The 10,966-nt window shown below is 39.4% G+C and overlaps 1 protein-coding gene across 1 annotated transcript in view; it reads left to right on the forward strand.

Moving 5' to 3' along the window:
• The first annotated feature begins 4,344 nt into the window (after positions 1 to 4,344).
• Positions 4,345 to 10,966, forward strand: part of LOC107667475 (extracellular calcium-sensing receptor-like) — a 15,836-nt gene continuing 9,214 nt past the window's right edge. The window contains exons 1-2 of the mRNA XM_016459144.1: positions 4,345 to 4,393; positions 4,500 to 4,687. Of these exons, the coding sequence (XP_016314630.1) occupies positions 4,345 to 4,393; positions 4,500 to 4,687 (237 nt within the window). The remainder of the gene's footprint in view (positions 4,394 to 4,499; positions 4,688 to 10,966) is intronic.

The raw sequence follows: 10,966 nt of genomic DNA on the forward strand, positions 1-10,966 counted from the left end.
GAAAGATGAAGCTCGCGATTATGGTAAGGGGCGTTACATTTCCGACGAGTGCTTGCGGTGTTCGGCCAATCACAATGCACTGGGTCAGCTGGCCAATCAGAGCAGACTGTGCTTGTCGGAAGGAGGGACTTTGTAGAAAACGAAGCGTTTGACAGAGGCGGGGCATAGAGGACCTACAATAATGTACAGTATTTGAAAAAGAATGTGTTTTTTGAACATTAAAGCATGTCAACATATTCTGTTACACCAAATACACAAAATAATGATCTTTAAAAAAGCATCATATGACCCCTTTTTAATAAAGAAATATTGCCTATTTCACAGGTGTTCACTTTATTTTGTCCAACTCCTTTATCTGCCTAATTAAACACCTGATTCAACTTCTAATGTACCATTACTTCAAAAAACAATATCTTGCAGATATAAATTTTCCATCTTTATTATAAAGAGTATCACATTACAATATTTGTTCAAAGGATGGTCATATACACCTGACAGTGCATTTCATATCAGTGTGATAGCCCATATATGTCCTTTTGGCCTTTTTTCACAGCTTAATTACTTAATATATTTAATGCTAGAATGTTGATATTGTCACATGTTCAATATAAGCATACTTCCAGAACATCAATTATACATGTATGATATTTACATGATTTTTGTGATTCTTTTTAATGTGTCCTGGCTGCTTCTACAAATTGAACCAGGAAGGAATTAAAAATTAATTATATTAGCTGAGCATATAACGCTCTCATGCCATAAAATCGTGAGTCATCTGGGCGGAAATTTGGTTCCTAGCATTAATGTCCTGTAATAATGTGTTTATGAAAACGTGTGCTTGACATGCAAATCACCATTGACCAAAGTGACGTACAATGTTTTTAATATTAACAAAAATTTTATGACTGAATTTTAGAGCCAACCACAGTGATTTTTTAATAATCAAGTTGTAATTAATTAAAGGAGGAGTTTATGATTTCTACAAGATTTCTAGCAGCACCAAACGGAATTGCTAAATGAACAATGTTTATATAATGCCACAAACTCACTGTGTTTGGGGGAGTCAGCCTACAAATGGCTTAATTATAGTTGACAAACTGTTGCTACAAACACAAGGTGACCTTTAGCCGTAGGAAGGCAAGGACAATATTAGCTTTTTAAAGGTGCTGTAAGCCTTATTTCTGGAATATCATGCATAAAATGTCATTCTGCCCATTCAAGTTTGCTGATACATCTTTGAAAATCTCACTGGAAGAAGTACTCGCTGAATTTGCCAGTTTACCAGGTTCAAATATATTAAACAAGACAGTTATACTTTTATGTATTAAAAAATGCATTACAATTTCCACAAAAAAAATATTAAGCATTATTAAGTTTATTATTAAGAAATATTACATTTTCATTTATTTTTTCTTGAGCATCAAATCATAATATTAGAATGAAGGATCATATAACACTAAAGACTGGAGTAATGATGTTGAAAATTCAGCTTGGCATCACAGGAATAAATAACATTTTAAAAATATTCAAACAGAAAACAGTTATTTTAAATTGTAATAATATTACTGTTTTACTGTAATTCTAATCAAACAAATGCAGCCTTAGAAAGAACACCAGACTTTTGAATGGTGTATATATACACTAATCTATTGTTGGGGCATAATGTATTTACAAAAACTTGACCTTAAAAGGCATATAAAAAAACAACATCTTTTAATGGAATCTTTAAAGTGTCTATGTTTCAAACTGCACTTTTATTACTTAACATTTATTAATATTACTATACATTTCATATTAATAGTACTGTAAACGTTGGTGAAATGTGATAATGTGGTGGTCTGGCAATGGTGACAGCTTCCGAAGATGCTCCCTACAACCACATAATGCAGATTCTGGCAATTACAACATGATTTATGTCAAAATTCTGGGTCACCGAAACACTGCACAGTAGACCTCACCACATGAAGTCATAAGAATTCAATCTTTTCTCAGAATAAATAAACAAATACTGGCAGCAGTCTCTCTGACCTACATTTAGCCTCATTCAAATAAACCAGATTAGACTCTTCTCCCATGATGGCAGAGAGAAAGACGTTTTGAGACGCATCCAAAACAACATTTTTTTTTTTTCAGTGATTAACCATTTTACTAGAACTTACACACAGTCTTCAGAGAGATAATAGTTTTCATAAATATAACCATGAGACCAAACAAACCTGATTCCGAGAATTAATAATTGTTGAGCTTTGAGAAAGGTTCTCAGATTTGTGATTACCTCAATATTATTTTAATCTTATGCATGTTAAAACATCAACAATGTGTAACCTAAATGTTATTTTATAGAAAGCTGTATTCAATTCCATACCCACCAAAGCTCTACAATGGCTGATTTGGCCATACATAGACACCTGGCGTTCTCTAAAAGCATTAGATTATGTGTTAACATAAACATGTCACAGACAAAGGCTTCATGAAATTAAACTTGAGAGGCACCAGGAAGCTTTCAGCCCATAATGTGCTTTCTCACTCCACGTTTTAATAGTCAGGGAACATACAGTAAGTGATTTCAAAGTGTATGTATGAATTTTTAAATATGGTGCATGCAAGAGTACGTGCAATTTTTACTGTACTCTTTACTAATAAAGCAGCAGGACTGGATACCGGTGTTGTTAAATAAGTTCATTATTTAGACCTTCTTCAGACTAAATTAGTTAATGTGTTTTCTTTCTGAGGGTAGCACATTCTGAAAACGGATATACTGTTTTTATACAATTATTCTGAAGGCTTACTAAATTAAGTAATAGTTCACCCAGTTGTCATCATATATACCTCCATGTTGTTTCAAAACTGACTTTCATCAGTTGAACACAAATGGAGAGGGTTAGCAGTTTTTTCCTCGTGAGAGTGAATGGGGATGGATGCTATAAATCTATGAAAATGATGATGAATGTATAATAAAAGTAGTCAATTTAACTCAAGCTTTCTGAAGCCATACAATAGCATTATATGAGGAACAGACTGTAATTTAAGCCAATGTTCACTAAACATTGTCCATGTTGCTCATCACTCAGCCTAAGAAACAAAGTACTGGGCTGACAGAAATCTTTTGAGGGGGAAGTATTTGCCAGTTTACAAGGTTCCAATGTGTTAATTTGATGATAATTTATATACACTATATCAGGGGTATCCAAACATGTTCCTTTAGGGCCACTGTCCTGCAGAGTTTAGCTCCAACCTTTATTAAACACACCTGAACCAGCTAATCAAGGTCTTCAGACAGACTAGAAACTTCAAGGTAATGCTGAGCTCACACTGTACGATTTTCAAAGTCATCGCATCGCAGCTCTTCTCACACTGCACGACTCTCTGGATCAGCAACAGTGGATCACACATTACACAACTTTTCAATAGGAAGAATCACAGACAAACTACGTGTCTACAAACTGTGTTTCACAACCAAACATGCGAGAATTGATATGGAAAATAACGTAAGAATACATGAAACAATGGATTTATTCCAGTCAAAAACAGTAGCCAGCAAAAAGCTTGCAATCCAAGAATGGTATCAAAACGTCCTGCAAGAGCGACTTCTTCCAACGATCCATGAGCAATTTGGTGATGATCCATGCATTTTCCAGCATGATGGAGCACCATGTCATGAAGCAAGAGTGATAAAGAAGTGGCTTGAAGATCATTACATTGACATTTTGGATCCGTGGCCAGGCAACTCCCCGGATCTCAATCCCATAGAGAACCTGTGGTCAGTCCTCAAAAGGCGAGTGGACAAGCAGAAGTCCACAAATTGTGATCAACTCCAAGAACTAATAAGGCAAGAATGGATTGCCATCAGTCAGGATTTGGCCCAGAAGCTAACATCCAGCATGCCAGAGCGAATTGCAGAGGTTATGAAGAACAAGGGTCAATACTGTAAATATTGACTCATTATATTTTTTTGCCAATAAAAGCCTTTAAAACTTATGATATGCTTATCATTGTTTTTCAGTATACCATAGAAACGTGAAAAAAATAATCTACAAATACTGAAGCAGCAAACTTTGCAAAACACAATTTATGTCACTGCCAAAACTTTTGGCCATGACTGTATACATAGCAGACTTACCTCTGCTCCTTGACAGTTTTTCCAGCATTCGGTTTGCACCTTTTGCCATTACATCACAGACTCAATTTTTTCCGACCAAACGACGAGACCTATACTGGGGATATTTTCGGATCCTCCGGCCAATCTGCCGGACCCAAGATCGCTCCTTCTCCACCAGACACTGCAGCCGAGCTCCAGGCTTCATCGCGGCCGCTGCTCTCTGCTCAACCAGCCACATGCTCTCTATGACGCCGAGCACCGGCGTCACTTCCAAACTTCTTCTCCGGCATCCTCGTATCATTCAACCGTGCTAACAATTCCTCCGATTGGAAAGTGGATCATATTTAAGCCTGAGGCAAATGCTAATTAATTCAGTAAGGGTAAAATCTTTGCGTGGCAGGGGTAGCTGCCACTCGACCTGCCACCGCCAAATGCGCCTGCCACCGGACCTGCCACCAATATGTGCGCCTGCCACCGGACCTGTCACCGCCAAATGCGCCTGCCACTTGCCCTGCCACTGCTATGTGCACCTGCCACTCGACCTGCCATGACTATGTGTGCCTGCCACTTGACCTGCCACCTGTTCTGGTCTGTTTGCTTGCATCAATCGGAGTGTAAACAGTGAGAGAGGCGGGCAGGCGCGACGCTCCAGTGCTGGATGCGCCATTTTGGATTAACAGAGAACAATACCTAAGGTAAGGTAACAAATATGTAAATTAATGTAGAATTGCACTGTCTGTTTGTTATGCATCAACCGGAGTGTAAACAGAGAGATGTTGAGGCAGGCACGACGCTGCATGCGCCATTATATGGATTTACAGAGAAGAATAAAACCTAAGGTAAGGTAAGGTAACAAATATGTAAATAAATGTAGAATTGCACTGTCTGTTTATATGCATTAATCAGAGATGTTGTGGCTGCGTGACTAAGTTGTGGCTGGCGCGACGCTTCGGTGCTGCACGCGCCATTATAGACTTAAAGGGAGGAATAAAGCATAAGTTAGGTGGCAAATAGTTAAACAAATGTAGAATTGCACTGTCTGTTTGCTTCGTGCATCAATCGGAGTGTAAACAGTAAGAAATCTTAAGGCAGGTGAAAAGCGTTTGGTTGGTGAATATTGACCTATTTTGCGTACCGTTTGGATCCCGCTGGTAGCAGGGGATAGTTGCTGCATTTGGCATAAATAATTATTTATTGTTTAAGGTGCCAAAGACTAGAAAGAGACCAGGGTTGCACTGTCGGTTAGTTCACACGCATATATCGAATTGGTAGCTGCCTTTAGCGGTGTAGCTGATACAAACTGTGGAAAGTCCATGGCATAAATTACATTACAGTCCTGAGAGATATAAAAATATAAAGTTTTATTCATGCATAGTTATACAAACAGCAGCCGCAGAAAGTCCGTGACAGTCACAGCTGCCAGGAACAGCGGCACCTGCCACAGAAATGCATTTAAGAGTAGCCTACCCATCATACCACTCAGTAAAAGAAATTAAACCGCAAAAAGAGGTGTTTAGAAAAGCAGCCTACTTCATTTATGTGCTTTTTGCAAATAATTATGCTATAAACGCATTTACATAAAACAATGACTTAAAATGTGTACTTTAAAGAAAAATACAACGTAACACCACTGTCAAACACACCGTACTTATAAATAATAAGGATAATAAAGTAGAAGTACAAAACAGTGTTGAAATAATATATTGTGGCGAGTATCCCGAGTCCAGATTAGCGTCGCCCTGGAAACGCCGCTGCCACACTGATCACCGACGCACAACACCTGTGAGCGATGAGTGGCACACCTAGAGCTCGTTCCCGCTGGCCTTAAAAGCCAGGAGAAGAGACACCAGCGGGAAGGCACCCCGGAGCTCCAGGCGACATTAATGCTTGTTTCTCCTTGTTCACAGACTCCGAAGGCACCCTGGGAGAGGGATCTGCACCACGGCACTTCACCCCACGAGCACCACGCTGAGACGGGCACCGAGCACCATTCATCAGAGCACGTGTGATCAGTGTGTGGGCAAATAAATCACCCTCCGGGGCTCTTTCGATCAGTATCGAGTCTGTGTTCTCATTCACCCCGCGACAATATCTTTTATTATTATTTAGCATTTTTTTATTTATTTTTTTTTATTATTACTTAGGCCTATCTTTGGGCAACTCAAAGATAGGCCTAAGTGCTCTGAGAGCGTGTTCTATCTCTGCTGTTTCTGAAATTACCGTAATCATAGTAATAGGCGCACAGTCTCTGTATGTGACACCAGACGCGCCCCGTTATGGACATAAAGAGCAGGATCAAATATAAGAAAGGATGATAAATAGATAAATAAGTAAACGGCTGCACTGTCTGTTTGCTCTCGTGTATCAGTAGAAATGTCTGGTAGCTGTAAACAGTGAGATCTTGAGGCAGGCCGTAAGTCTGGTTAATGGTGATAATTGACATACTGCGCTTCATTTTATTTAGAAACGACAAAATTACATATGTAAAATGCCAGACATGAAGGATATATTTAGCTGAGACAGGCACGTTTATATCCATGGCACCGAGGCGTCACGCCTGCCACAACTTAGCATCACACCTGCCTCATCTCTCACTGTTTACACTCTGACTGATGCATATAAACAAACAGACAGTGCATTTCTACATTTATTTACTTATTTGCCACATATGTTATGTTTTATTCCTCCCTTTAAAAGCATAACGGCGCACGCATAACATATGTTTTATTCCTCCCTTTAAATCAACAATGGAGCGCGCAGCACCGAAGCGTCGCGCCTGCCACAACATCTCTCACTGTTTACACTCCAATTGATGCACGTAAGCAAACAGACCTTGCAATTCTACACTTATTTGCGCATTATCTTATGTTTAATCCTCTCTTTAAATCCATAATGGAGCGCACTGCACCTACGCGTCGTGCCACCTGTTTGCTATAGCGGTGACGGGTCGCCAGGCAAGCGCATTCAGTGGTTACAGGTAACGTGGCAGGCATATTTGGCAGTGGCAGGTCGAGTGGCAGGTGCACATAGTGGTGGCAGACCCCTGCCACGCACATATTTTACTCCCTTTCGATTAATTCCGAGGTGCTGTCCTCACGGATGGTAAACAAAGCGGATCTGTACGATCTAAGTTATTAGTCTCCCTGCAATCAGCCAACTTCACTCCTAAATCCACTCCAGCAGGGCGGCCAATATTTCGAGCAAAGCTCTCAAGGTCCTGAACTTGCCTCGCTTGACATCACCACCGCCACGCACAAGATCCGGTGTTGTGCCCATTTTCGACCCCCTGCCAAATTATTACCCCTCTTGTAGAAATCGCTATCTGATTGCCTAATCCAAACCCCACCCCTAATCCTAACCCCTCCCCCACACCTAACCCTAAACCTACCAATACTAGGGGGGTAATAATCTGGCAGTTGTCAGAACTGGGCACACCACCGGCTCTCCTTAAGTGCTGGGTCACAGTGGCAGGCCTTCAACGAGCCTGGGCCGCACCCCAGATCTCACCGCAGCAAAGCCTCACTCGCTTCCCGCATCGGCTCAACCTTTCACCGCAGCTCTTCCAGCCACAGTATCGTAGGCAGCCGGGCTTCCAGCTCTTGTAGCAGACGCGCTAGCAGCACAGGCCATGTTACAAATTAATTTTTAGAAAAAGTCGCAAAAAGGCAGGTTTGTTGGCTACTCAGGCATTTCAGCCTTTCCCATCAAATGTCACAAACCACTCCCCTTTCCCACGGCCTACAGCTAAAGCCGCGGTCACACTAGACTTTGAGCATGCGAAATTGCCTTGCATTATGCAACGGTTGTGATATGACGTCACGCTGCGCAGCATCTTTAAAAAAATTAATAAACTTAAATTCAACACGTAACAAATTATAATACATCTAAAATGTAAAAACATACAATCTACTCCACTTTCCTGCAGCACTGCAGTTTTAAATGTGTTCTTTTAATTTAGATAGGAGGTCATGCTGTGACGCAGATAGCGTGAGGCTGCCTCCGTTAGCAGTGCAGGCTACACAGGCAGTGTTGCCAACTTCTTTCAATAGAAAGTAGCTAAAGCCAGTTTGAAAAGTCGCTAATTGTCGCTAGATGACGTCATACCCTAATTAGCATATTCATGATGTCATCGCGGCGTATTGCCTTGTGGGTCATTCTTACTATTCGGTGCCATTTCAGCTTGGCAACTTTCCATAAAAAAAATTTTTAATTTCCATGACGTAATCATTTTATCTGAAGAAGGGCTTGTTACACTATAAGAAAAATATGTTGGTCCAGCTCAGGATGTTATTCTTTAATAATTTTTCACAAACTTCCTCAGACATGCAAGGACCAAATGTCCACCCTGTTACAGGACATTCTCATCTCAATTAACAAGTGTTTTGGATGCACAGTTATTGTAATTTTCTAAGAGCTAAAATGTCCCTCTCTTTACTCTGCAAATGTATTTTAACAAAGTGTTCATAATCAGGCATTATCTTGAAAACAGTTGTTGTATTTTTGAGACAGCGTAATTTCAACACATTTCTTTTAGAATAAAAAGGAATTTAAATGAAATATTGCAACCATTTTAACTTATTTAATTTTACCATTTCATTCCCTACAAGTAACCACAAATATATGCATAGCATTTGTTGAACTTATTTTAGTAATATAAAAAAAAAAAAACACTAATGTAACAGGGTGAACAGAGGGGGAAACAGGGTGGAAAGGACATAACAGGGTGGACATCACACCACTAAACAACAGTATATTTCAACATGTTGCCTAATACAAGAAGCATATTGTCACAATTTACAATCCCTACAACAGATAAATGGTTCTGTATATAACATGTATAGGATATAAGGCCTATTATCACATTAAAGTAAGTTGTTCTTATACCTATCAGTATCAGTATATTATCAGGGCTTCATTTGTAAATTACGAGGTCCCGGAACAAAGTGGGGTGACGGATCCGGCATGATTAGAGGAGGGAGAGGTAACGGAGCATTCGCGCAATGGAGGACCAGCTTAGGTGATTAACAGCGTGCATCTTCTTACGGTCATGAAAAAAATTGAAGAGTCATGAAATTTTAAAACAGCCATTTCCAGGCCTGGAAAAGTTTTGGAAAAGTCATGGATTTTTTCCCTTACATCTCTGTATAATAGAATTATGTTTAATCTGCTTTCGAGTTTATAATGAGGGAAATTCCTGCAAACATATTCGATAGAGCATGTAGGTTAGATGAGTAAATAAATCCACACATACTATCAGATTAAATCAGTCATTTGAAAACAGCGTGAGTGATTCAGCTGTACCGCTTCTTCTCTCACTCTCAAAGCGGCTTCACAACAGCGCATCTCGTCTGCACTACTGCGATACAAGACTTTTGCTCGGGTTTCGGGACAGTCGACAGAATTGTCACTTGCCTAATCGAGTCATTGTTGCATCGTCACAAAACTGTATCATTTGCACATCTTTTTAAGTTTAAGCCATTCGATACTCGCGTGCTCCAAAGGGGGGTTCCTATGCGCTCAGTCACATCCATAGCACGCACATTGCGCCGCCTCACGAGTACCAAATTGAGTTATTTTTCGCAGCTTGTTGCGCTTACCCAAATACACACAAAAAATGATGTCAAAATGGCCGTCCTTGCGATTATCCTCGTAAGCACAGTAGGTTTTGTCTTAACTAAATGTAAACATCTGAGAAAGAAAACGCATGTGTATCAGTATTGGATTGGAGAGCAGCCACGTCGCATCTCTTTGCGCGCTCAAGTTTGTTGTTTCAAATGTAGATGCTAGGCAAGCCTGCTCATAATAGAAGTTTTTTTCATGAAATATATGCACGCTATATATTGAATATTTACATTTTCTAAGAGCTAAAATGTCCCTCTCTTTTCTCTGCAAATGTATTTTAACAAAGTGTTCATAATCGGGCATTATCTTGAAAAAAGGTGTTGTATTTTTGAGACTCAGCGTAATTTCAACACGTTTCTTTTAGAATAAAAATAAATTTAAATGGAATTTTGGAACCATTTTAACTTATTTCATTTCACCATTTTATTCCCTACAAGTAACCACAAAGATATGCATAACATTTGTTGAACTTATTTTAGCAATATCCAAAAAATCACTGAGGTAACAGGGTGGACAGAGGGGGAAACAAGGTGGACAGGACATAACAGGGTGGACATCACACCACTAAACAACAGTATATTTCAACATGTTGCCTAATACAAGAAGCATATTGTCACAATTTACAATCACTACAACAGATAGATTGTTCTGTATATAAAATGTATAGGATATAAGGCCTATTACACATTAAAGTAAGTTGTTCTTATACCTATTATTATAAGATCTACTTTGTTATGCTGTCCATTTATTAGGCTACAAAATAGGTTTATCATTGTATTTTACTATTGAAAGTTTATAGTTTTAGAGAACATATTATTTTGCTCTCTCTCTCACACACGCATCACACACACACACACTCACACACTCCTATTGTTATGGGTTCATGCCATAGGCGTAATGGTTTTTCTGCTGTACAAATTGTATTTTCTATATCCTTACCCTAACACTACACCTAAACCTACCCCTCACACAAAACTACAGTTGTTTTAGATTTTCAAAACACAAAACTACAGTTATTTTAGGTTTTCAAAACACTTCATTCTGTATGACTTAGAGTATAAGCTGTTTTCCTCATGGGAACCAAATAAATGTCCCCACAAGATGAAAGTTTACTGTTATTACTATACCTGTGGGGACATTTGGACCCCATAATGCAGGGAATACCAGTACACACACACAACACACACACACAGCACGTAGACACGAACACACACCACAGAGACACAAAAACATTGTAATGGCAAA

The sequence above is a fragment of the Sinocyclocheilus anshuiensis genome, unplaced genomic scaffold (genome assembly GCF_001515605.1).
Source record: "Sinocyclocheilus anshuiensis isolate Anshui unplaced genomic scaffold, SAMN03320099.WGS_v1.1 scaffold1843, whole genome shotgun sequence".
Classification (NCBI taxonomy): domain Eukaryota; kingdom Metazoa; phylum Chordata; class Actinopteri; order Cypriniformes; family Cyprinidae; genus Sinocyclocheilus; species Sinocyclocheilus anshuiensis.